Here is a 25,809-nt window from a genome sequence, read left to right as displayed (position 1 = left end):
AGAACAGCAGTTCTGCTCCCTACAGTGCTTTGAAGTTCTGAATATCTACAAGATGGATCTCAAATGAAATCCAGCGGACCTTAGCATATATAGATGTGTTAAAACACAATATCCAATCACAGAAGTCAGAGCGACTGTTGATCTGAAAAATGTTTTGTGTTTCTCTACTTTAAACATGTACATCTCCATGTCACTATCTAACGCTGGCTTGTATTTACAGGCAGTACTTATATGAGGCTTCAAATACGTAGCAACTATAATAAATGCTCCACTAATAGTTTTTTAAATAACATTTCAAAACGTTACCTTCTGTTTCCATGACCAAGTTTACCATCTTCTGCTTCACCCCAAGAATAAACCTCTCCCTCAGAAGACAATGCCAAGCAGTGCTTTCCTCCTGAGTTCACTGCAACTTTCTTTATAAACACGTGTTGAATGGATTCCAGTAAAGTTGGAGTAGAAACTGACTCTGTTCCTCCAATTCCAAGCCTACCACCTGCTCCATATCCAGTGGCATACAGCTTTAAAACAAATAATAAAATTTAATGTTGTTTGCCTCTTGAATAAAAACATTCATCATAGCTGTACAGAAGAATTCTTAATGTATACTAGAATATAACTAAAGGAAAGTCCCAGAAGTTTCTTACATGCCTCTGTATTTCTTGAGAGCTCGGGAATCTGTGTATTAATAGCAAGACTTTCTCTCTTTCAAATTAAAAGTAGCTTTGTTTTAGGATTTAATATAAGCTAGCAATGTCACTGCATATTCTATACTGAAGTTCTTAAGCATACGAAAAGGAGAAGAGGGAGCTGTGTTTTCATTTTGGTATTCATAATGCTCTAGAAGACATGATGGTCTAAGGACAAAGGCAAAACAAGTTTAATTAGTGGTAATATTGTTTTTCTCACTAGATCAACTAATGTGGATGGAAAAAGCAGACAGGCTTTCGGCAACATAAATTCCTCTTCAAATCTGAAGCAGGAGAGGTCGACTGTAAACTTAAATACACTCTGAGCAAAACTGCTCAAGTATGCTTCCCTCTCTTTCCCTTAGAGACGACCACATTACCATCCAAGGTCCCTTCCTTACTCACATGTTCTTTACTGCATAGGCACTAACTTTCTTTTCTTCCAGGAATGGCCTGATATATATTTAATTAAATTCGATACAACCGCTCTCAATTTAGTATTTAGCTTTGAAGTCTGATGCTTCCTTGTCAGACCTGAAGAAGGTCTTGTGTCTCTACAAATTGTCTACTTTTCCAACTCTATAAGCTGGTCTAGGAAGAGAACAGTTCTACCAACAAATGCAACTGAGACTTAATTTTGCTTAACAGTTGTTCTACATTCACAGGAGCTGCTTCCCATGACAATTTAGATGATCTTTCAAGCCCAAACAGGGAAAACTCAGCAGCTGTAGCATGTAACCATTCAGTTTCACAAAAAGGCTTTAATCTGGTATGCTCAAACATACTATTTCAGGCACATGTATATACATTCCGGAAAACAATTTTCCATACTTCTTTTAAATCAACACAATCTAACCTTAATTAAGAAAAAATTAAAGGAGACATTTCTTGTCACCAAGTTTCAATCTGACTATATTATCAAAATCTGATTTCTCTTACATGAAATATAATTCTATAATTATACAGAGAAAATTCTAATCCTAGGTTTTTAAACTTTACCAAAAATATAGGTTTCATTTTAAAAGATATTCACATATATTTTCCTTCAAAATAGAACATTACCTACATTTGAAAGCAGAACACACAAATTTTTTGTACTTCACACGGCAGGAGTGAAAATAAGGCTACATTCAAGTCACTCTGAACTATCACTGACTTAATGGAATTTATTTTAAAAATTAAGGCTAGTTATGTAAAAGTATCAAGACGCCAGAGCTTTGTGTGGTCACTTTATAAAATCATCTATCACCTGTAGGTCTCCTTCACACATTACTATTCTAGGTTTCTTTCTGTGGAAACACATGTAAACACAGTTGCTTCTTCCCCTTCCATTCCATAAATATAGTTAAGCACTGCTTTTCACCAGCTTTTTGTCTATCCTAAAGCAATCTCTCTCAACACAGTAATGTTGAGCAATGCCATTAAACTCTTTCATATCCTTTTCTGAAACATTAACAGGGATGATACTGACTGCTGAGAACACAATCATTATGGTACCTCACCAGATGAACTTATCTGTTTCAATAAGCTCTAGCTTAGATTCTTGAACATATCCTTAACACAAAGCTGTCATCAACATCAAAACAAAGACTTTGTGAAATTTGTGAATATTTTCCCCCTCCATTCTTTATGCTAAGTCTCCTCATGGTGCTCCGTTTCATTGAGGATTTAAGTATCTACAAATTAGATTCTGCAATTTCTAGCTTCCAGACTTTTAGCCAACCTAGGACAATCTTAGACTTCAATTACAGCTACCTCTTCTGAAGATGACACAATCATCTTCACCTTTTCCTCTCTCTCCTGTTTTATGAGATACTGTGAGTAAGTATTACTTGTATTCTGCTCTCTTTTTGAAAATTTGATTACAATTTTGGATTGAGAACTAAAATATGCATGCCTTGTTTCATGAACTTATTAATGCTTTAGTACATTGGATTCCTAGGTTGCATTGGCAGAGTTGGTATCCTTTTGGTTTGGTTGTACATGTTACGCACATTACTTTTGATTCAGCCAAACCCATTCTGCCTGAGAGGATGAAATTTGCCAGGGCAGTCTAACAAACAATAATTTATTGTATCCTTACTTTCCCATCAGCAGTCACTGCAAACAGAGTCTGTTCACCACCAATTAACTGCACTGGTCTAAGGGTGGCAAGAGCTTCGCATGGAGTTGGAACTTTGACTTTTGCCCCTTCGATCCCTCCAAGCTGTCCTCTGTGATTATGACCCCAACCATAAATAGTTCCACTGCCTCCAGCTGAAAGTGTCCAATCATCTGGTCGCCTGCAGAAAATTCAAAACACGGAAACAAAAATGATAAAAGAGCTTTTAGAAACAGAAAGTTGCAAAAAAGATCAGTTTATCATTGTACAACAACGAAGTGTCACAAGACCAAACCAGTGACAGTTGAAAGAAATAACCTATTCATCCATTGGACAAGCTGTTCATCCTGTTCTCTCTTAAAGACATCATGGCTCTCATGAAGAACATCCATATTTTCATTATCTGCCATTAATTCTCGGATTTTCTTGGCTACCTGTAAAATATTTTGAATTAAACATTATTCAAACTACCAATTACTCCTACCATAGCTGGCATAAAATACTTTAAAACTCAGCAGAGTTTTTTTTAAATGGAACATTTTCATATATTCCATGAAACATTTAAAATATTTCTGCAGTACCTCATCAAGGAAAAGGCGAGGTAATGGTGTCCTTTTATCAAGAGCCACAGCAACCCTAGATGCCATGCAGTATCTTCTGAACCAGGCCCATTTGTGTGTCTCTGCACAGCAGGGGAGGGTGTCCAATTCTAGATCACAAGCAAGAGCCACAAGCACCTGCAAACAAACAAAAAACATTCTAGAGAACACAGTTTCAAAGAAATGTATAGTGTAAGGGACATCAAGAGCCATCTTCATTCACTCTCACTAATGAGACAGCATCAAGTGTACCCATGCAATCTTTATGTATCTAATCTCTTCCAAACCAGCAATTTTCACAAACCCTCTCTGAAAAAAACTCCTAGGAATAATTATATTTTTTAATTACCTTTTCTATACTAAATACTATATGCTGAACTTTTTACCCTCCTATTTCTAACCTCTTTCCTCCAATTAAATCAATTAATTTATTGTCTTATTAGTGAACACGGTGAACAATGGATCCCTTCCTCCTGTAAATCTTTTACATATTTTAAGAATTTATTTTCCTTAAGCTAGATAAATCCAGTTCCTTTAACTTTTTACTACAGGGCAGGCTTTTTTAGCCTTTTATTCTTGTTGCTCTTCTCTAGACTTCCTCAAAGAATTTATAAACAAGCTGAAGTATAGGCTCCAAAACTGAACCGCCTTCCACTTGAGACATTCTCATTTGTTCCAACTACAGGTAAATAAAACCCTTACAGTGTTTAAATAAACAAACAAATGAAAACCCACACAGTACTCTTATTAGGACAACCCAAAAATCAATTGTCAAAAATGTAATTTAAACTGTACCCTACTATACTTCTGAGACGTTTTTTTGAAGTACCTATTTCTGCCTAGCTAGGTATTCCTCATCTTGTATTTGTACATTTGATTCTCCTCCTTTTAAAAGCTGTATTTTGATTTTGTCTTTATTCAATTTAGTCCTACTAATTTCAGAACAATTTTTCCATTAATTCAAAATTCATCAATACACCCTTTACAAGAAGTTTCTGATATAAGCCTAGATAAGCATAACAGCTCTTGGGTGAAAAAATCAGAAAGAACTGCACTATTGAATTATTTACTGTTTGAATCCCATTACCTTAAAGAAAGGGCTGTGAAGCAATTGCTTGCCACCTCTCACAATGGGATCTTCATAGTCAAACTGTCTCTGCAAAGCTTCTGGAAGACCTTTAACCAAAGCAGCTAAAGCACTGCCTGTGAAACTCTAGAGAAACCACGGAACTAGAGAGTTAGTGAATACGTTTAACACACATATTAAGAAAAGTAAATTATTTAGATGACCATGACAAAACCTTAATAACTAACTTTAATTTGGGAAGTTATGTGAAATATCATTTCCGTCCTGTTCCTTATACAAAGTGTTTTCTATTGCTTTTTGGTAATTCCAGAAACAAGCAATTGCATGGACACAGAATCTGAATTAGCTTTTTTTCTAAAATGAAGTCTCTTTACAGACTGGCAGACTTATGGAAGAAGGCTGGCCATTTGCACATTTCCTATTTCATGATTAAAAGTGAAAGCCTTGTACATCAAGGCGAGCATTTTTAATGCTTCATATAAGTCTGAATGTGAAAAATGTTAGCAAAAAGCACCATTGGCTTCTTACCAAAGTTCGTGTTTCCCCATCATTATCCCCCAGAATCCGGTTGATGTTAATAGATTGGCCAAACTCTGTTGTGAGCAGCTTCCGTAACCTTTGCAAGGCCCACATTCTGTGGCTAGCAGCTAAGGAAACATAAGCGCACAAAAAATGCAGGTGCTTTGAACAATCATTTTAACTTCAAACAAATGGACTTAATTTTAAGACTGCACCTACCTAAGGCACTCAGTTGAGCACATGCTGCAAGAGAAGCTGCCAAGCGAGGAACTATACTCCTGTTGGAAGCAAAATTTAAGCGAAAATCCAACAAACACGTAACCAAATCCATTGAGGGACATGAAAGAATGCAACGATCTGAGAGAAGGTCTTTAGGGCCTGCAAGAAACAAAAAGCAAAAACAAAGAACAAAAAAAAAGAAAGAAAGAAAGAAAGAAAGAAAGAAAGAGAAAGGTGGGGAAGATTTGTCCTTGGACTGAAATAAGAATCAAATAAGAGCAGAATTTATCTGAGCAAGTACAACAATTTAGAGTGCCAGTCTGTATCTGAGTTAGTCCATACCGGCTCCCTTTGAAGGGATGGGAAGAGGCACTTTCATAACACAATTCAACATATTCCAAAATAGGTGCCTAATAAAAATATTAAAAACAAACAAACAAAAACAACACAGCTGAATTGTGCCTCAGAATTTTCATTGATGGAGAGGCAGACTACAGCGACTAGGTTGGATAAGCTGCATGAAATTAAACCAAATGAATCTCACATAATCCCCACAAAACTAATAATTTCAATGAAAAACTGCTCTAAATGCCTATACAACAAAACATTTTCATCTCCTCCCTACGTACAAGTGCACCTTTCAAGGCTTTTTCTTGAAAATACTTACTAAGTATGAATGAAAGTGTTTTCTATGGCATGTAAACCTAGATCATGCAATAAATGTAATTGTAAAACAGAATAGTAAATCTACTCTCTCTCCCCCCCAATAAAAATGAGATATGGTACCTTACCTGCAGCTGGCATGATAGGGTAAACAGTGAATCGCCATCCCCATCCATTCACAGAGCCATCACTGATGAACTTCCACTTTAATTCATCCCCTGGAATTCGCAACTCACTAGACCAATCTGACCACTCACGACCTGTTACAGCAGGTAATAGGAATATCTTCATCTATACTGACTGAGGTTTATTGAAGCCACTCACAGATAGCAACTTCCCTTTATTTATGACTATATATTATAAACATCACAATTCCATTCAAGAAAAAAGTTTTACAAAGCATATGAACACAAATATAAAGCATCTACAATCCAAGAGAAATTATGATATTATGATGTTATTTTAAGTAAAATTAATTCTTAAAACAGGTCAATTAGCATTGCTAACAGATGTCCTCAGTAGTTTTAACACAACAAAAAGACATTTAAGAGACCTAACTAAAATCCACTGTCCTATTTTCAAATGATCTTTTCACATTACAAAACTTGTATCAACATACAGATGAAATAAAGCTCTAGGGCTTTTCCAACCAAGAATCCGATCAGAAATAGCTCAGCAATGAAACACATCCACATGTTCATCCAAAACAGTTTGGGGAGAAAGGGGTCAAGAGTAAAAGCTCATGACATGACTGTTATTTGACAGAAAAGTCAGCACAGGCAGTAAAAATTGTCTTGACTGTATGAAATCTCGTATTTCCAAAATTAAGAACTTGAAAAAGAAAAAAGCTACCAAAAGAAGCATCTTTTTCCCAGTTGTTTCAATTTGTTAATACATACTGTGATTATACAGAAATTCACACATGGTGGCTTAGGTGCTAGACACTTACATTTGCACTCTAATTGCTCTTAGGAAGAGCATATAAACATACATTTCTGAGAGATTCTATTGTAGTCACAGACTTCAAGATTATTCTTGCATGTCTGTAAATAGACTGCACATATTTGTAGTTTAAAACAGAACATCAATTTACATAGCTTTTCCTCTTTTTTATTGGCATATCTCCCACTATAAGTCGAGAGAGAGAGAGAGAGAGAGAGAGATTTACACACACATACACTCCGTGCACTTCATTCAGCATTTAACAGTAAGTCACATGAGACACTTTTGAAAAACACTAATTCTCCTAACCTGATCGGACTGAAACAATTCTGTTGACACCATCCATGATGGTGAGGGGGTCATGACGCCGCTCCGTAGAACACTGGCGATCAAATTCTACTCTCAGTCCTTCAGCACCTAAACAGCAATAAAGAATTTACACGCTTCTAAAGAGCAACCAATACCAAGAACAAATGCAGTATTTTAGAAACCTACATGAAATCAAACACAATTATTTGGAAGCCATATTGTCATTACACTCAAGCGTGCACATGTTCTTATTTTTATTAATGATATTATTTGTCTGCAACTTTTTCTCTCCAAAAGGCTTCCATCAGAGAAAGCACACACGAGTTGGAGCTAGTATACACAAGACTATATTCGGAACATTCCAAACTGAAGTTGCAAGTTGAAGTTGCAACAGAAAAAATGTTTACTTACAGTTAAGGTAAATGTCAAAAGTTACAGGCAACAGAGAGCTCAGTATTAAATAACATACTGAAGAAAGCATTAAGTGAAATTACATCATAGAAGAAAAAAACAAAAAACAAAAAACCATTTCCTTAGGCTCAAGACTAGGAGATAGGCATTCAATTACAAGCTCTGAAAATGACTGTTTAATTCATTCTCAGCTTTGCAACTGAACAGAAATCATGAGTGAAATATAGCAGCAGAGAAACACTGCATGGAGAACTTAAACTCAGGAAAATGTGACATTTTATAGGATCAGGATGTCCATGCAGCATACAAATGTCTTAAGAAAAATTTCACTATAGCGTTAGGATACACAGTATGGCTTTGAAAGTTCAATACACATTTTTGGAAGCTGAGGAAAGATTCTGTGCTTGCAGGCTTTCAAGCAACTCAATTTTAGTAATGTAACTTTAAGAATTCTATACCTGGTATTTTAACTGTGCCACTAGTAGATGTATCATCAGTATATGGATGGCTGCTTTCTACCACAACTGGTTGTGAAGAAAGGCGACCACTTTGTGAATCAGTTGCCACATCTTCTAGTTCAGTAACACACAGCTCCAGTAGCATGTCAGCAACCTAATAAAGGAAAAATATAGACACAACTAAAATCAAACTTATCTTAATCCAAGAAACCTAAGCCAAATATTGTTCATCCTGAATTAAAAAAAAAAAAAAAAAAAAAATCGGTCATGTTCTGCATTTGTAAGCAATCTTATTCCTTTGAAACCAATATTTTTAGGGATGCTAAAGCTTGAAAAACCTCATAAAAGCCAAACAACATAGGGAAGTAAATAGGAATTAAATGCAAAAAAAAAATCTCTAAATAATTGTTTTCCCTTACATGACTGAATTCCATAGCACAGGCAAAGAGATTAGTGAAAGATGTAAATATTTAAACAGTACGTAAGAAAAAAAGAAAAAAAAATTGTTTAAAGAGAAATTTCCAGTGGTACTCTTTTTATAAAACAGTTTTAAATACAAATGCTGACTCAGGGAAAAAATCAAATAAAGTTGCACAGCTATTCACTATCAATGATAGGAGGGAAAAAAAAGGCATATATATATAGTGTGCATCTGGGGGGTGGGGGGGGGGGGGGGAAGGTAACAACTACATCTCAAACCCAGAATACAGGTATACAAAGCTGATCATTATAAAGAATCTAAACATGTGGAAAAAAAAAAAAAAAAAAAACACATAACAGTTTCAGAAATACCACTGAATCATCCCTTAACCAGCAGTATCAGTTAGGCTCTCCCACAATCCTAGCTGAGGATTGTGGAGGAGAGACACACTAGTGAGATTTCATGTTTTAAAATTGCATTTCTTGCCATTTATACTATTTTAAAAAAATCTCAATTCAATTCACAGCCCTTAGCAAAGCCATAATTCATCTTTTTGCTTAGGGAAGCCAAGTTTACAGTTTGTATTCTTTGTAAAAGAATTTAAAAAAAAAAAAAAGCTTTACATAATCATCTCTGATGTTTAAAAACAGTCTTCATAAAGGGCAAAGCCAATCAAGGAACTATATTGTATGAGCATCTTAATAGAGATGCATTTTTACTCATTAGAAAAATACTTGAAGGGTAAAAGTACAAGAAACACTAAACAACTTTGAGTTCATTTTATACAAAATATTGATGATCTGTACTATTCTTTAGTATAGCTGCTGATATCCAATTCCAGCTCATTTATTAATCCCATTTGTCAATTTTTCCAAAAAATCCCACACCCAAGGATATTTTGTAAATAGTTAGAAACTGTGATGCATCAAATTTAAATCTTAAAAATTAACAAGTATAACTAAATTGTTAATGTTATATATTAATAATATTTTTAACTAATAATAATGGACTGCACCCTTTTGAGAAATGAACTTAGATGTAAAACAAACCCAACACTGAAGTTTGTAAACTAACACTCCACAGATTCAGCAAATAGGGCTTGGATAATTCAACTTCATTCAGGTAACTATAACATTTGTCAAATACATAAATAGAGTTCATTAAGCTTCTGTTTTAATGTCTAATTGCAGTGTAACAAATTGACAACAGATTACTACTGACATTTATAACAAATACCTGTATTCACACAGTTTACAAATCATTATGACCCACCTACATTTAAGTTAAATTCTAACTTTCAGGTTTAATAAGTTTTTACATATGTTAAACTGCACTTCAAATACAAGAAAATATTCCAGTAAACTAAGAATGAAAAGGGCATAGTTAAAAAGCAACATAAATAAAACCTGACCTGTGGATAAGCTGTGCCCATACCAGACAGCACAGCTGAAAGAACATCTCTTCCCTTTTCACCTGCTCTGTTGGAGACAGCAAGCTTCAGCAGGTCAACCATGACTCGTGTGTCATCTGGTACTAAGAGACTAGTAAATTCATCCAAGTACTGAGGTTCTGGGCCAGATACTTTACTTTGGCTTTCTACATCCTACAAAACAAAATACCGAAATATTTAGATAGTGAAGAAGAAAGAAATATTTCACTGAGTCTGAACAAGTTAACTTGTCTAAAGAAGTTCAACAGGTAGTTGAAAATACGATTTGTAATTCTGGGATTATATTGCCCCAAAACTAGCTTACTGCTAAAGTTGTTTCTTAAGTGAAAAAGCTTTCCTGAAACCAATTTCCTACAACTTTGAAAAAAAGTCACTATCTTTAAATAGATTTTAAAAGGTGGTCATTTGTATAATAACTTTTAAAGCACAAGAGCAATACAACTGCTTGATAAAAACACGGTAAGAACTGTTCTGAGAAAGATATTAACAACATTACTTCTTTGGTTTTTGTCATGGTCTCTGCAATGATACTGGCAGCTCCTGGATCATCTGTGACTGGAATAAAAGGACGGGAAGAGGCAGCAGCAGGAGTTACAGCAGACGGTGTCACAGCATCTTCTGAAGAAACAACCTAGCCAAAACAAATAATAACTGACAAGAGCTGCAATAAGATATTGTAAAACATTTAAGAGTCTAATCACTTTATTTGAAAGGTTTATGCTCAAAGAAAGCCACAATTTAAAAAGAGCAGTAAATTCACACACCAGATTAACTCCCTGTACATTTAGCTTCTATTCTATGTCCCTGCCATGGCAAACCAGACAGAAACCCCTATGTCAGCTGTTACAAAGACATACAGTAAAAATGTCAGTGCCTGCAGAAAAGTCTACAATGCAGAAGACAAGCCATAAAAGTACATGTCAAATTCATGGTTTGGGAAAGGAAAAGATCTCTTCCGGAGCAAGCCTTTCATTTTTTCTACATCTATTAGCAGTTAGGAATCAACACAATAGAATTCTGTTCAGGATCTCCTTTCTCCTCATTAGACGATACAATATAAATTTACAATTACATTTCATTAAATAATTGCTGAAGAGTCGCTTAGTCTTGACTTTTTAAGACTATTCTTGTAAACATACTTTGATATTTGATCAAATGGTTGCTAATATTTTCAAATTAACCTTAAAGTATTATTAGAAATCATAATTGCATTTAAATGACATACTAGATTCTGAAAGTTCTCATCTGATTTCAGAGTAATATTTTAGTCTTTCCAAATCTGATATAGCTGACAAATTCTACACATGTAGAGGGCCAACTCCAGAAATTAGAGAATGAAAGGGCTGTTTAACCTCTAGTATTATAAAAATAAATAAAAGACAATATTTTTCTTCTTTATTGTTAAATCATGTTGGAAAAATTAATTTCACATTTTACCTCCCCTCTCCTGTCCTGCCATGGGTTTGGGCTGAGCCTCTCTTCTACATCAGCAGCAAGTACGCAGTCATCTCCATTTGCAGGGCTCCCTGTAGAAATAGCATCTGATGGGGGGGCTGGTGATGAAGAGGGACATTCTACCGGTGCAATCATGCTTGCAGGCATCAGTGCTCCAACAACTGCATCCCTGAAATCATTTAGGTCAGATTAATGTAAGCATAATTATACTCCCTCATTAACTACAAAAAATAGTATTAACCTAGATTAATAAATTAAGCAAAGGTTTCCAAGTTCTGGAATTCACAATGTGGTTTCTCTCCATTCTTCTCTGAGTCAGACACTGTCTTTGAGTCAGATACTGTGATTTTAGGCCACTATTTTACATGAGTTCCTTTTCATAAATTTTAGCACAAATAATCTTTGTTTTTTACCAAGAGAAAGAGCACTGTAAAGTTTTTTTTCTTCTCTTCACCGTGTCACTCACTGTGTCCTCCACATCATCTGTCACGATTTACATACACTCCTTTCACATGATTTACTTGAGCACTCCTAAATAAGCAATTACCTCCCCCCGATACCAGCTGCTTCTTATTCTAAAGAAAAATCATAACAGCATGAAGCTAAATCAACATCAAAAGTAAATTTAAATGAAGCTAGGGCCTACCTTGAGGAGCCAAAACTTGTAAAAATCATTATTACCTGACACGAGGCACTAAGAGATGGTAAACCATGTCATCTTTTGCTCTGTAAAAGAGAAGAATGTATGCATGCCTACCTGGCATACATGATTTGCAGTGCCATCAGTATATGAGATAATGCCTGCTGTTTGGCAACATTCCCATCAAGTGACAACAGAATCTTAGCAAGCGAAGGGCGATTTGGCTTGGAACTGTTTGTGCCGCTAATTTTGTTACTGGCAGCAGAAGAATCTGCATCTGAAGGAACACCTGGAGTGAGAAAGAGAAGAGAGAGCAAGCTTTTTTTTATAGGCATAATGAATATTTGGAATTGATTTATCTAATTTCTTGGAAAATCATGAAAGATGACTGTAAATCTAACTCTAGGAGGAGACTCCTAAACTGCAGTTCACACAGTTACAATATTAAAGCCAATATTGACACTTTTCAAGAAGGATTTTCACAATAAAGTATCCTAACTTCTTACTCATTAAAATTAGGATAATTCAGATATAAATATTTTGGTGATCTGCATCTAAAACAAGTTTTACTTAAACAGAAATTTTCAGATAGCAAGAGTATTTACCTTTAAAAATACTAATCAAATAATCTTATTCTTTTTTTAAAATATACTGCCTTTTTCACGAAAAAGCTTAATTAGCAAAATGCTTGGACATTTCATACTTAACACAAAACATTGCTTTCTGATTTGCCTCCCTCATTCCTTGTCAGTTACCTTAGAAATAAAAGGTAATACGAACATTAAGAATTTTAGCAAGAGGTGTAACACCTAAAAAGATTACAGTAGCACCCACCTACCATTATCTCCATAAAGCCCTATCCCATATTAAAGACAAAGGCTTTGAGCCATTTGATAAAGCTTATTGCATTGCCTGAAGAACAACGAAAATTCAAACTAATGCTACTTCAGCCCTTTACAGCTTCACTTTTCAGGAGGTTTTTCTTTAGACAGCTTTCTTTTCTTCTCCTGTCATCAATCATGCAACACACAACTAGCTTTCCAGTGGCATTAAAAAGGGGGGGGGGGGGGGAAAGAGGCAATAAATACCAAGATAAGAAGCGCCTAAAGGGTCCCTTGCTGTCTGGAAAAGTACTGGTTCATGAACAGACGGTGTAGCTACATCCACTGTTGTCCACGCTACACTGTGGGAAGATCCACAAGCAACCCGAGTGATTTTCTGGCCTTCCAAGCCCTGTACAAGGGTGGGCTTTCTATTGACTGTAGTAGTTCCATTGCCTTGCTGCCCATGGTCATTGTCACCCCAAGCGTAAACCTGCCAATAAACATTTCCACATATTACTTTGCTTCACTGGTTGCATTATATAATAGTTACCTTAAAAATTCCTATGGAAGAATCCAAGTGATTTGCATTATGCAGTTAAGATACTTTAGAGAAACTATTTCCTTGATATTTTTTTTAAATGTTGCAGTAGCGCTCATACTTTAAGAAATCAAATGAGCACTATTTCTACTGGCTGATTCATAAATTATTGTGTAATTCATAATATTCACAGTGAACATTTAGTTAAAAGGATTAGTTGCACAGTAATTACTTTGGAGATCTGAACTGATACTATGATAATTCTAATCCTGGATCGCAGCAGAAAAAACTTTCCAAATACTATGACTGCTTCTGCATTTTAAGAGTGAAAAGCAGGAAACTGATTATGTGGCTAATCCATAAATTAGGAAAATACTACAGAAGCTAGCAAGACAAGAACATTTTAAGTCCAATAATAATACACTGGCTAATATATTTTAAATTATAATCATACTTATATTTTTGCAGGGTGTTAAAAAGCTAATCGATATAATTAGGAATTTTCGTTCCATTTAATTAGTACTGATACTATTATATTCCTCTTTCTAAACAATTTAGTTTGTTTCTCTCTAGATCAAGGAAAGAGGGAAAGGACGATGATACACAACATACCTGTCCAGTGTCAGTAACTGCAAGACAGTGGAGAGCACCTACAGCCACATGCACAATCTTTTTACCCCTCAGTCCTTCCACAACTTGTGGCTTTCGCACATGTACATCAGTGCCATGGCCTAGCCTGAAGTAATCTCCTTTACCCCTACAACAGACATAAAAGTAAATGTAAAATTCAAGACTATACTGTGCCACACACTCCTCTGTCAATACAGCTTTCCAAATCAAAATTCTTCATATATCACTATCTTAATTAGACATTAACAGCAGCCATTCAAGATCCATGGCAAAGTCTTCAAACCTGAATTACAAAGGCCCAAAAATGAGGATAACTGGGATTGTATGATCTCATAACTTTAGCATAACTCATAACCTATAGCACAGGTAACATTTATGTCTATGTTTCCTATGTAGCGCAATTGCAGTTGCACTGAAATTCCTCTGTTACAGATACACCGCAATTAAAAATACTTACAAAGTGATTTGTTTAGGCAGACTTGGACAAGACCTACACTACTGAGGATAAACCTAGCAATAACTTTGTTAGGATAAACCTAGCAATAACTTTGGCCCTTTACCAAGTCTGCTCATGTGAAAAAATTAGGAGTACTAAAATGTTTGCAGAACAGAGGTTTTTCACATTGTTACAAGCCTCAATACAGGTTCTCAAGCCTCCATCATCCAGTCTTCTAAAACCATTATACAGAAGCTAACAAACTGTGCACTAAAAACATATCACAGGCAAAACTATGTAAATGCCTTAAAATGTTTCTAAGAATGTCAATGAAGAAGAAAAATACAGAGACTTCTTCCACTGTGTTTTTCAGGAACCTTTCTTCAATTTGTCAGTTCCACAGCTCACCAGTAGCAATATGAATTTCTCAAGATAGGTTGTGTCATGCTGGAGATGAATGTGATATACAGTATTATAAATATCAGCTGCATAAAGATAGAACACAAAAATTACAATTTTTCCCCTCAGTCACTACAAATTCAAGAAGATGAGAATAAAAGTTCAGAAGCAACTCAGCCAACCTAATGTACAGAAACACACACCTGGAAGAGACAAAAATCTTCTCCTTATAATCTTGTGATGTCATGAAATAGCTATAGATTTTTATGACTAAAAATAACAGTGTTAAGAAACTGGGAGAAAGAGGGAAGAAACAGGAATTTTGCACCATGGTCTTAAAGACAGCCAAACTCCCCTACCTCTTACTCTCTTTGTCACTACAAACAGGCTCCAAAGCCCTGAACTAACTTTCCTATGCATGCTCCATTGCTCCCAAAAGAGGGAATGATCTTCCCCCTTCCTCTGCTAACTCAGTTAGACCCAGGCATCCTAACGGAACATAGCACAGAACAGTTCTGTGCTATAAGACACAGAGCATTACAGCATTACAGCAATCGAACAGATCACAGCTCATCTAAAAGAGCTTCCAATCTAAAAGACAAAGTCAGCATGCAGATAAGGCACAGAGAGTCAGACAATCAAATATAGCAATAAATGCAATACATATACTTGGCAATTTCTTTGTTAATATTTTCTGACAAATGTAACATACCATGTCCATACCACTCCTGACTTGGTCAGTGCCAACGAGAACTGTGCACCACACTCAATCTGACAAACACCTTGGCCGTTCAGTCTTTCAATGTTCTGAGGAATGTTACATCCTTCACTTCCTCCTCGGCCGAGTTTTCCAAAATCGCCATCTCCCCAAGAAAACACCAAACCTAACAAAGACCAAACGGCAGATAAAGACAATGATCACAGTATTCCCGTATATTAGAAAGCTGTGAAACAAGATACTCCTACCTTCATCTGTCAAAGCGAGAGTCTGAGCATCTCTGCTTCCACAAGCAACCTGAATGACTCTATGGCCAAGGAGCACTTTAACCTACCAAAAAAAAAAAAAGTAAGGAAGATATTCTGAAAGAAATTAATTGTATTTTAAAACTTTACAGTAATTTTCAAGCTCTTACAACTGATTTTGCTCTTTGTGTGCAGCCTGAGTACGCCATTTGATCAAGGGTTACCGAGACTTGTTTACTCAGCATCCAACAGTGGAAGCTTCCAGCTTTATGTCAAAGATGCAAGAGACAGGTTTTGAAATAGCACTGTTCTCCATCATTTCCCAAGAAAAAGGAAGAGACTGGATTTTTTGGCCTTTCTGAAATAGCTTGGCATGTTATTAGAGGTATGTGTACCAAAGCCTCGCTTAGATTGTTACAAAATAATGTCTTCATACTACTTTCACATTTTCAGCTCTGCTTTTGCTTTATCTTAATATTTATTAAAAAAACAAAAAAAACAAAAAAAACGCACATATTTCATTAAAGACAAGAAATATTTACTTTACCATCTTAGGCTTCAGTTGTGTAGTATTATCTCCATGTCCTAACCTTCCATATTCTCCAAGACCCCATGTGTACAGTTCACCACTAGAGGTAATGGCAGCACTGTGGGAACTACCACAAGCAATATCACGGATACGTTTGGTTTTCAATGCTTCTATCAATCTGGGTTTATCACAGTTCCTAAAGAAAGGAAATAAAGAATGCACTGCCATCATTATGAAAGAGTTACACAACATACTTCAAGCTCCATAATCCAAAATATTGTGTAAAATTAACAGTAACCTGAAGATAAAATATGATGCAACATTTGCATATGATTCCAAGACATACTCTGTAGTAAGTCTCTTAAGTTTACATTATTTTTAATGTACTTCAAAACGTATATTTAAACAAGTATTTTCTGCTGTATACATTGCACAATTAAGATAGCACAGATCCAAAATACCAAGATGATGACTCAGTTAAAAAGTGTGTAATACCAAGTGAAAATTAATACCCTGTCATAGGTCAAAATTGAGTGATTTGTTAAAATTAACTGTTTCTCCACCCTACACAGACAGAGCCAGACAGTGAAAAATTAAGAGATGTCATTCCCACCCCAACTCTGTTCTTCATGAGAGAGAGAAATTAAAAACGGAATTTATTGTTAGGTTTTTACGAGAGTACTGGAAACATTTACTATTCACATCATTACAGTATTCTCTAAATTTAGGGAAGAGTTTCAACTAAAGGCTTTCCAATATTGAATGTATATCAGAGCCACTATTAATGTTTTTATAGTTATGCACAACCTTTAGAAAATTTGTTCTCATGAAATGCCCAAAATAAGAGCTCCAAGTCTCCATTTTAAAAAGTTACAGAAAATACGTGAGGCAGTTGAACAATAAAATAACAATGTTGCTCTAATTTGGACTTCCATTTTCATAGATTTGACACACACCCCTGTGACTTTTATCTGTTGTCAAAGCATCAACTATCTGAGTTGGGTACTCTTCTATGTATTCTGAGAAACTCTTAAGAACATATCAGAATGATAAACAAAAATTTCCCCATGGGCTATGTTCACCTTTTTTTTTTTTTTTCTCCTTTCTTTCTTTTAGATTTGTTCTATGTCAGACACAAAAAAATCCTGAGGCAATTTAAATTTTCCTCACTATTGTCTTTCTGAGGACTAAACTGTGCTATACTGAAAGATTTAAGAAATTTGCTTCTAGCTGACAGGTTTGTGAACGAAAGTCTAAAGAAACGGGCTACAAAATATTCTGTCAGACTTGCATTAGGAACTGGTAGCACTCACCATGTAAAAAATGTAAAACTTATAAAAGTTTTTTAAAAGCACCTCAATAAACCTTAGCTCGTCATAGTACTGAAAAACTCAATGACCAAAAGGCAGCCCATGTCATTTCATCAGTGACACGGAAAAACACTCTATTAAAGACTTTATCCACTAAAAATGTGTTTCCAAGTATTATGTTAAAATTAAACTGAATGTCTCCTTTTTAAAGTGCCTGAAACAGCTATAATTGCTGTAATATATTCTTTTCAGGACATAATTTTTTATTCCCATTGTATTTAAAATCCTGTCATTGTTAACAGCAACGGTTAGCTGTGCTATGACCTCCCCCCCCCCCTTACTGAAATACAAATAAAATTCATTCTTACATTCTACTGAAATGTCCAAGTTTTCCATCATCTCCTTCACCCCAGGAAAATATCTTTCCATCAACAGTTAATGCCATAGCATGCCGGCCACCTGAAAGCATAAACATAAATTTAAATTGTCAAATAGTTAAAGTTTTCGAACAGGCAGCAAAGGTCTAGCAAAATCCCAGAAATCTAACACTGCTGTACTTCTACAATTTAACTGTACAAGCCTTTCATCTCAACACACTTTACTTATGTTTTTAAGAGGCTTTAGTTTCTCTCTGATTTAATTAAAAATACACACAATATTCACGGGAGTAGGCTTCCTGACACAACAGAAAGAAAAAATAATCACTTAATTTGCAATTTTCAATGCTGCAAAGAAATAAAAACCAAGAAAGCCCCACCATTTACCAATACTTAAAAATGAGAACACTTTCTTTGAATCAGGCTGAAAAGCTTTTCAGGAGCATACCAAATTTAGCTTCCAGCAAGTAAGAAACTAAGTATGGTCTAAATTCATATATATTTTAATGACAATGGAATCATTACATCTAGTTTGACATCTAATATAACAGACAGAAATTAATTACTATACTTATTTAAAAAAAAAAAAAAAAACACTATTCTTTATCCCCTACACTGGGGCATCACAGCACCCAAGAAATTGCAAAACAGCTTCCATTTTTAGGCTTAGTATGTTATGCTCATATATGGAAGAATGGCAAGAGTCAGTACCTGAGTGAACAGCCACTTTCTTTACAACATAGTTGCTGAGAGCTGTAATCTGGCGAGGAATAGGCACAGTTCCACTAGATATTCCTAAACCCAGCCTTCCATTTGTGGCTTCTCCACAGGCATAGACTTTACCCTCCACGGTCACTGAGATTGGGGGGGAAGAGTTTAAAATATCATTAATGTTTCACAACTGAAAATCTGTTTCTGCCTCTCAGAACGATCGTATGTATTTTAACCTTGAACCTTGCAAGTTATCTTACCTGCAAAAAGGCTTTTGGATCCCCCAGCTACTTGTACAACATTCAAGGCAGAAAGGGTTTCAGAAAAGGAAGGAACCTTTATCTAGAGGAGACAGGAAACAGAAATTATTACATCAGATTCTAAAGTTTAATACTTCAAAGAGAAGAGCAATTCTTAAGTGATAAACCAGTTAATCTGACAGCCACAGTTTTTAATGAAACTCCCCAATTATTCAGAATTATTCTCTTTACATACGCCAGTTAAAATACATCAAGCAAAGACAGAAACCAAGAAAGGGTATTTAATAGTGAAACCACGATAATCTCAAAATCTGAGAAAAAGTTGAAAAGGGATATAAACAAGGATTTTTCCTTTTTGTATAATTTTCTTGAGGAAACCAAGGTAAGTAGTGAAAGAAAGCCATAACAGGAAAACAAACTTAGTTAAAAGTATTAACCAACATACTTAAATTCAGCCTACAGGAATACAGGAGCACAGCTCAGTGTTTCTACAGTAAAATGCTTTAGCAATCTGCCTTAAAGATCAACTCAAGGGAAAAAGAAAAAAAGTAACCTAGTTCCTCCATTATTACAAAGAAGTCTTTGATCAAGCTGCATACATATATAAATAGAAGCCAATACTTCTTTATCCATTGTTTTAAAATCCACATGTAACCAAATCTGGCATACCTCTTTAGGTAACAAAAGTAAATATTTATTTAGATGCAGCTAAAGACATACTGTTTCTAGAAGATTTCATCATTACAGTACATGAGGAAAAAAGTTTGAAGGACATTTTGAAACCCTGAAGCTATTATTAAAATTACTATCCTGATTAATCAACCTATGCATTTAATAATAATAGTACTTATTAGACACCAAAGACAAAAGTGTGCAGGTTTGCAATACCGTGATTTTTTTTTCCCCAAGGAGGTTTAATCTTTACAGAATTAGTTCATACTTATAGAGGTATTTGAATTGTAAATTTTATTTTCCTCCCTTCTCCCATTTAATTGTCCCATAGTTCCCCTCTTTTCTAGGTGGAAAAAAGCACTTCAGTCAAATAGAGCAGTAATTTTGACTTCAATGTGTCTGGAAGCAGGAATCAACTGAAGTCTGCACTTCGGCCCTTAAGCCTTGATGATTTTACACATGGATACAATATAGGGATGGAGAATATAACAACTGTTTCTTCTTGTTTCTTGAAAGACTGGGTAATAGTATACATTTTATTTGCAACATAATACAGAAATACTCTCTTAACATACTTTTCAGATTAATGATACCTTAAATTGATTAAACATTTGCGATATTTTCCATGTTGCATCATATAAAAAAATATGCATAAACACCTGCACACAGGGCTGAAACTCCCCTCAAATTACATAAACTGTAATCAAGTTATACTAATTATAAGATGAGAATTCAATTTCTTTTTCTCTGATTACTGAACCAGCACCAATTACAGAGAATACATGGTAAATTTTTCTACTAAATACATTCCATGCATCCAAAAAACTCATGAGGTAAAAAAGCATAGGAGCACTACAGATTTTTGGAATGATTAGCTTGCTATCATCCGAAACAAATGATTAAGTCACTTGCTGCTAAAAATCAAACTGGAATTCAGAGTAACAATCAAAATGCAAATTTGCTCTAATTTTCCACCTAACAGCAGGCATCTACAACATCCTAACACTAAAAAGCCATCAAATCTACTCCTGATAGATTTTGATAACAAATTTTAAAATTCTAATTAAATTTGAATTAACATTGAGTTGTGTGAGACTTAAATTTTATCTTTCGCTACTTCTGTTTGATACTAAAATACTAAAACAACAAACATACCTTGGAGCCTTTCAGTCCTCCTAATTGATCTTTGTCATTTAATCCCCAAACAAAAACTTTGGTTCTTATTGTAGCTGCTGATTCCAGGCCAGCTGCCTTCTTTCTAACAAGACTGAGTACATTGAGAAAAAAACAAAAGTTAGTTCAGCAACCTACATGCTATAGCACTTTATCTACTGATTTCACATTTCAGAACACTGCTTCAGTACCCAAATTACATCACCACAGTTAAGTGGTGGCAATGGCAAATACAAACAAAAAACTCAGAATCTTGGTATACTGCAGAGCAGTAGTGTATAGACAAAATATGCCACATATCAAATATGACTACATCAAGTTTTCAGCTAGCTTTACAACTCCAAGTATGCCGGAAAAGCAAGCATTGTACAAAATGTACACCTTATCTGTGTGATAATCATAAAAAAGAAGTTAAATAGCAAAAAATGACCTAACTACATTTCTGACAAACTAAGATACTAATTACTCTCTTTCCTACCATTCAATCTAATTGTTTAATTTGCACTGTTTGCAGGTAATCTCCTGATCAGAATATAAAGACACTAAGGCTCTTTACAGGTCTTTCCCCCTCCCTATAATTACCTACCTCCCAGTGTTAGCTTTATCATCATCCTCTTCCTCGTTATCAGAAGCAAGGAAAGGGACTGCAGCCAAATCTTCATCCTCTGCACGTATACGTCCCAGTATGCTGAGGCCGTGTATTTTGCAGTCAATTCCAGAGCTCCTGCACTGTTTGATTGCAATCTCAATATACCTGTGGTACTAAGAAGAAAAAATTACATTGCCTTCTTTTGGTTCCCACATAAATTCAGGAAGCATAGGAAAGACAATTTTTGCTTGGCTTTGTCATCTTAAAAAAAATAATAATCTGTACCTTAAAATATCTGGCTTTTCAGCTCTGTATAGTTTGTACTATGGTCTCACAAATCTGAGAATGATCTCACTTTCAATCTTCTAAAAACTGATTATGCACGCCTCCTTGAAGTTACTGAAGGTGGTTAGATCTACTGTCCAAAATAAGCTTTACCACCCACCAAAATTATTCCCAGATTTAAGTTTACATGGCTATCCTCTTGCTTCATAAGTATATTAATTGTTATCAAAAAGCTATAATATGTTTACTGTTAAGACTATTACAGAATTGCACTGTGATTATGGCACAATTTATCAGGATAGTTAACTTTAGTAAACTGCCAGAAATACTGCTCATGAAGGGAAAAGTAAACTACAATAATGTAATTATCATAAGGGTGCTTTTCGTCCACCTCTTGCAGCAAAATATTTTTGTGCTGCGTGTAAGAATAATTCTTCTCACACAAACTTCACTTACCTCTGTACAATCACTGAGAAGAGGCACTGTGGTGTCTGTAGGATTTATATTGATTGTCTTTAGCTCTATAAGGTTATTTAAGGAATTTCCTCCTGGAAAGCAAAACATGGAAAGGAAAACATTTTAAAATATAGAGTTTGTGTCAGAAACAGACACCATGCATTTTAAATAGATGACTGTTGACTGAAGTCAGATGAATGCCTACTGTTTGATGCAGAAAAAGATTTTTAGACTTCTCAAGAGCACATTCACATACCTGAAACCACAACTAAAGAGGGCATGTAACTGCTGTCTGCAGGATCCACTATCATCTTTAGTCTGTGAACAAGAACATCTGGAAAAATCTCCAAGCGAATCCAGTGCTATGGAAAAGACAAAGAATTTCCTTTTCAGATAGTATTGTGAGGACCACTGTATTGTTAACAAGAATAAGTATGTGCCACCGTGAATGTTACGGAACACCTGCAATCCATGGGACCTGGCTAAAGAACAATGATCTGGTCCAGTTCTGGCCTGTCTGAGCCCCAGTAAAAGAGAAACAGCTGCAGCAAATAACTGATTTCACTCAAGAGCAATACCACTGAGAAGTCTGAAAAAGCATAATGCCATTGGAGGTCAAAAGATGGGACATAACGTAAACCTTCAAAGGGTTACAGACTGTAGACAACCTGAAAGAAGGGTACTGGCAGATATTTCTCTGCATGACCATTGACAGAGCATTGAAATGCACTGGAGAGAAGCCCAGCTGCAGACCCCGGTGCCCAGGCTGGCCACAGAGCAGTGCTGTGGGCCAATAAAACTGGTACACCACAGACTAAGAAACAGGGCACATGACTCAGTGGTCAGGAGCAATTTTAGCTAATAACACAGGTGCTTTTCCTCTTGTAACAACCTCACTTAAGTAAGATACAATCAATGTGAATGTTAACAACAATTGTCATCAGTCATAATCAAAAGGTAATTATGTAATCATATCAAACCACAGAATAATTACTCTGTATTTCAGAAATGATACAAGTTCTTTATATTTCACAAGAAACTTCATTAGAGAGATGAAGCACAATTTAAAAAAATCAGCGCATTTACTATGAAGAAACACAGCTTTTGTACTTCAAGTATCTGTTTTTACTACATTTCTGTGTTACACGTAGACAACAAACATACATATTAATGAAGTAAGGTAAGTGCTTGTCCTCTTAAGAAAAAAAACATGCCAGAGTAAACCAAAGGTATGGCTTAAAGTTACCTTTCCCTGTGAGCCAGAAGACTGCCAGCACTGTTCACTACCATTAATAAGACGCGAAGCCTGATTCACAGAAGATGAGACATTCAAATTTTTAACAATTCGTGACCAATCATCCAGTAACATTCCTCGCTGGCTACTATGCCGTCTCTTCAACTGTTTTCCGGAACGTCCACAAAACACTGGAGACTGACCTGTTTAGTTAAATGAAATTTTAAGCATTGTCCTCTTAAAGGAAATTGCTTTTATTAACCCCATAAGCAATGTGAAAGGAAATATAACAAATCCTAAAGATTTCTCCTATGTACTCTCAAAGTAGAATGCAGCTGGAAGCATGTCACATAGATTTGGCAATATTACTCCTGCTTAAACAGCATAACTTGAAATTTATTTATTTTAAAAGGAGTTTCAAGTACTTTACCTGACCCTATGAGTTCTCATGCCTGTCATTTGGGGTAGTTACATTTATCTTCTTATACTTACAATTGATTTGTATTAAGGAAACCTATCATAAGTTGGTAAAAAATAAACATTAAAAAAGAAGAAAAAAAGGAAGACTTCACTCTTATATCACTGGGGCTGTAGAACATTAAGAGTAATTCCTAATCTGGAATGATAAAACATTACCGGCCATGAACTCTTTAAAATGATAGCATCCTTAGAAGACTAAGATTCTTGACTAAATATCTGCCTGAAAAGGTCCTTCCTTTTGAAATACAAATCAAAATTTATGATGTTATACACTTCAAAATACAGGCCCATGGCATATCAATGTCATACAACACCACAGCATATGAAAAACATGCAACCCTCAACAGAAATCCCTTGTAGGAGAATAGAAAATAGCTAAGTTTCATCACTTAACAAATTTTGAATCTTAGAAGTTAAGAATGTGAGGGCTTAGTGAGTTGGTTTTTTTCTTCCTCCCTTCAAAAATCCACTTCTATTTCCCTTTACAGAACTTTGTAGCTTCTAGTAAGCCTGATTAGATAATACTGCAACTCCTCTACCCTACCCAATGCAATGGACAGGATTAGGGATAAACACTATACTAGCTGTACAACCGTATTAACCGATTTCTTAATGGTAAATCTTTCTTGCCCTTTAAATAAACTATTGTACACATGAAATGCATGTTCATAATTTCTAGTAGGGGAACGATTTTATTTGACTCTCAAACCAATCAGACTGGCAATACCTAAATATTAAGAGATTTAGTCCAAAAGCCAGCATCATCTTGCAAATATTATTGATCAGATTGATTTTTAGACAGGTGCGGGAAAAATTAGGGGAGAGAGAGAGAGAGACGGACGAGGGGAGAGAGAGAGAGAGAGAGACGGACGAGGGGAGAGAGAGAGAGAGAGAGACGGACGAGGGGAGAGAGAGAGAGAGAGAGACGGACGAGGGGAGAGAGAGAGAGAGAGACGGACGAGGGGAGAGAGAGAGAGAGAGAGACGGACGAGGGGAGAGAGAGAGAGAGAGAGACGGACGAGGGGAGAGAGAGAGAGAGAGAGACGGACGAGGGGAGAGAGAGAGAGAGAGAGACGGACGAGGGGAGAGAGAGAGAGAGAGACGGACGAGGGGAGAGAGAGAGAGAGAGACGGACGAGGGGAGAGAGAGAGAGAGAGACGGACGAGGGGAGAGAGAGAGAGAGAGACGGACGAGGGGAGAGAGAGAGACGGGAGGAATCCTTGGAAGGTTTCCCTTACTTATCACACTTCTCTTGAGTCTCCAGATCATGGAGGCAATGAGGAAGTAAACCTCACACATTGCTGGGCAAACTTGCTCAAGAGCAATTAAAGACTACACTGGAATCTTAGGCATTTCAAGCTGTACCTGCTGTCATGAAGGATCGATTCACCTCCATTTAGACTGACAGCAAAAGGCAGGAAGACCAAAGAATTATAGCATTTTATTCTTACTGTAGCTGAAAACTCAGGTCTTACATAAGGAGTTTTTGTCATGTAACCAATTTTTTTAAGCTTATTTAATGCTGATAAGCAGTCTACAAAGAAACCTAAAGAGTTGAAGTTTTGGTGTAGTTCACCACAGGCAACTGCAACAACAGCTGTGTTCTGCCAAAAATATTTTGTTGCCTAGAGGGTCAGTCTGAACACTAATTTTATTATGTTAAGAAGTTGAATTTTAAGATTATTTTAAAAATGAATTCAACACATTTTAAATTCATGTAAGAAAGTCTAAATTCTGAAATTTACCTGGTTCATTTATTCTGCCAAAAGTATGTCGGGTGTTATGTTTCCTGGTTTTAAAACAAGTTTCACAGAAGTCAAAATCATCACAGTTTCTGCATTTGAATCTAGGCCCATTGATAGGAAACATCTGACAGCCATCACACCTGATTTCATAAAAGAACAAAATATAAATATATTTCCAGCAGTTTTCATGGTACAAGTTAATTGTAACAGCACTCAGGACAGTGAAATCAAGACA

The 25,809-nt window shown here is 35.7% G+C and overlaps 1 protein-coding gene across 5 annotated transcripts in view; it reads right to left on the bottom strand.

Annotated features, from left to right (window-relative positions):
- Nucleotides 1-25,809, bottom strand: part of HERC2 (HECT and RLD domain containing E3 ubiquitin protein ligase 2) — a 124,025-nt gene that overhangs the window by 22,430 nt on the left and 75,786 nt on the right. For all 5 annotated transcript variants that reach the window (XM_067294214.1, XM_067294230.1, XM_067294221.1 and 2 more), the window contains 28 exons: nt 25,575-25,714; nt 23,362-23,552; nt 22,372-22,477; nt 22,116-22,207; nt 21,372-21,547; nt 20,768-20,879; nt 18,941-19,022; nt 18,681-18,824; nt 17,961-18,051; nt 16,301-16,478; nt 15,757-15,838; nt 15,503-15,674; nt 13,938-14,082; nt 13,052-13,277; nt 12,081-12,252; nt 11,306-11,492; nt 10,365-10,499; nt 9,830-10,021; nt 7,998-8,151; nt 7,129-7,236; nt 6,006-6,137; nt 5,215-5,373; nt 5,005-5,123; nt 4,477-4,602; nt 3,372-3,527; nt 3,109-3,224; nt 2,773-2,971; nt 307-521 (listed from right to left, as the gene is read on the bottom strand). In XM_067294214.1, the coding sequence (XP_067150315.1) occupies nt 307-521; nt 2,773-2,971; nt 3,109-3,224; nt 3,372-3,527; nt 4,477-4,602; nt 5,005-5,123; nt 5,215-5,373; nt 6,006-6,137; nt 7,129-7,236; nt 7,998-8,151; nt 9,830-10,021; nt 10,365-10,499; nt 11,306-11,492; nt 12,081-12,252; nt 13,052-13,277; nt 13,938-14,082; nt 15,503-15,674; nt 15,757-15,838; nt 16,301-16,478; nt 17,961-18,051; nt 18,681-18,824; nt 18,941-19,022; nt 20,768-20,879; nt 21,372-21,547; nt 22,116-22,207; nt 22,372-22,477; nt 23,362-23,552; nt 25,575-25,714 (4,107 nt within the window). The remainder of the gene's footprint in view (nt 1-306; nt 522-2,772; nt 2,972-3,108; nt 3,225-3,371; nt 3,528-4,476; nt 4,603-5,004; nt 5,124-5,214; nt 5,374-6,005; nt 6,138-7,128; nt 7,237-7,997; nt 8,152-9,829; nt 10,022-10,364; nt 10,500-11,305; nt 11,493-12,080; nt 12,253-13,051; nt 13,278-13,937; nt 14,083-15,502; nt 15,675-15,756; nt 15,839-16,300; nt 16,479-17,960; nt 18,052-18,680; nt 18,825-18,940; nt 19,023-20,767; nt 20,880-21,371; nt 21,548-22,115; nt 22,208-22,371; nt 22,478-23,361; nt 23,553-25,574; nt 25,715-25,809) is intronic.

This window comes from Apteryx mantelli, chromosome 1, assembly GCF_036417845.1.
Source record: "Apteryx mantelli isolate bAptMan1 chromosome 1, bAptMan1.hap1, whole genome shotgun sequence".
In the NCBI taxonomy this organism is placed as follows: Eukaryota; Metazoa; Chordata; class Aves; order Apterygiformes; family Apterygidae; genus Apteryx; species Apteryx mantelli.
Note: the sequence above shows the minus strand (reverse complement) of the source record. Positions and strands in the feature narration are given on the sequence as shown.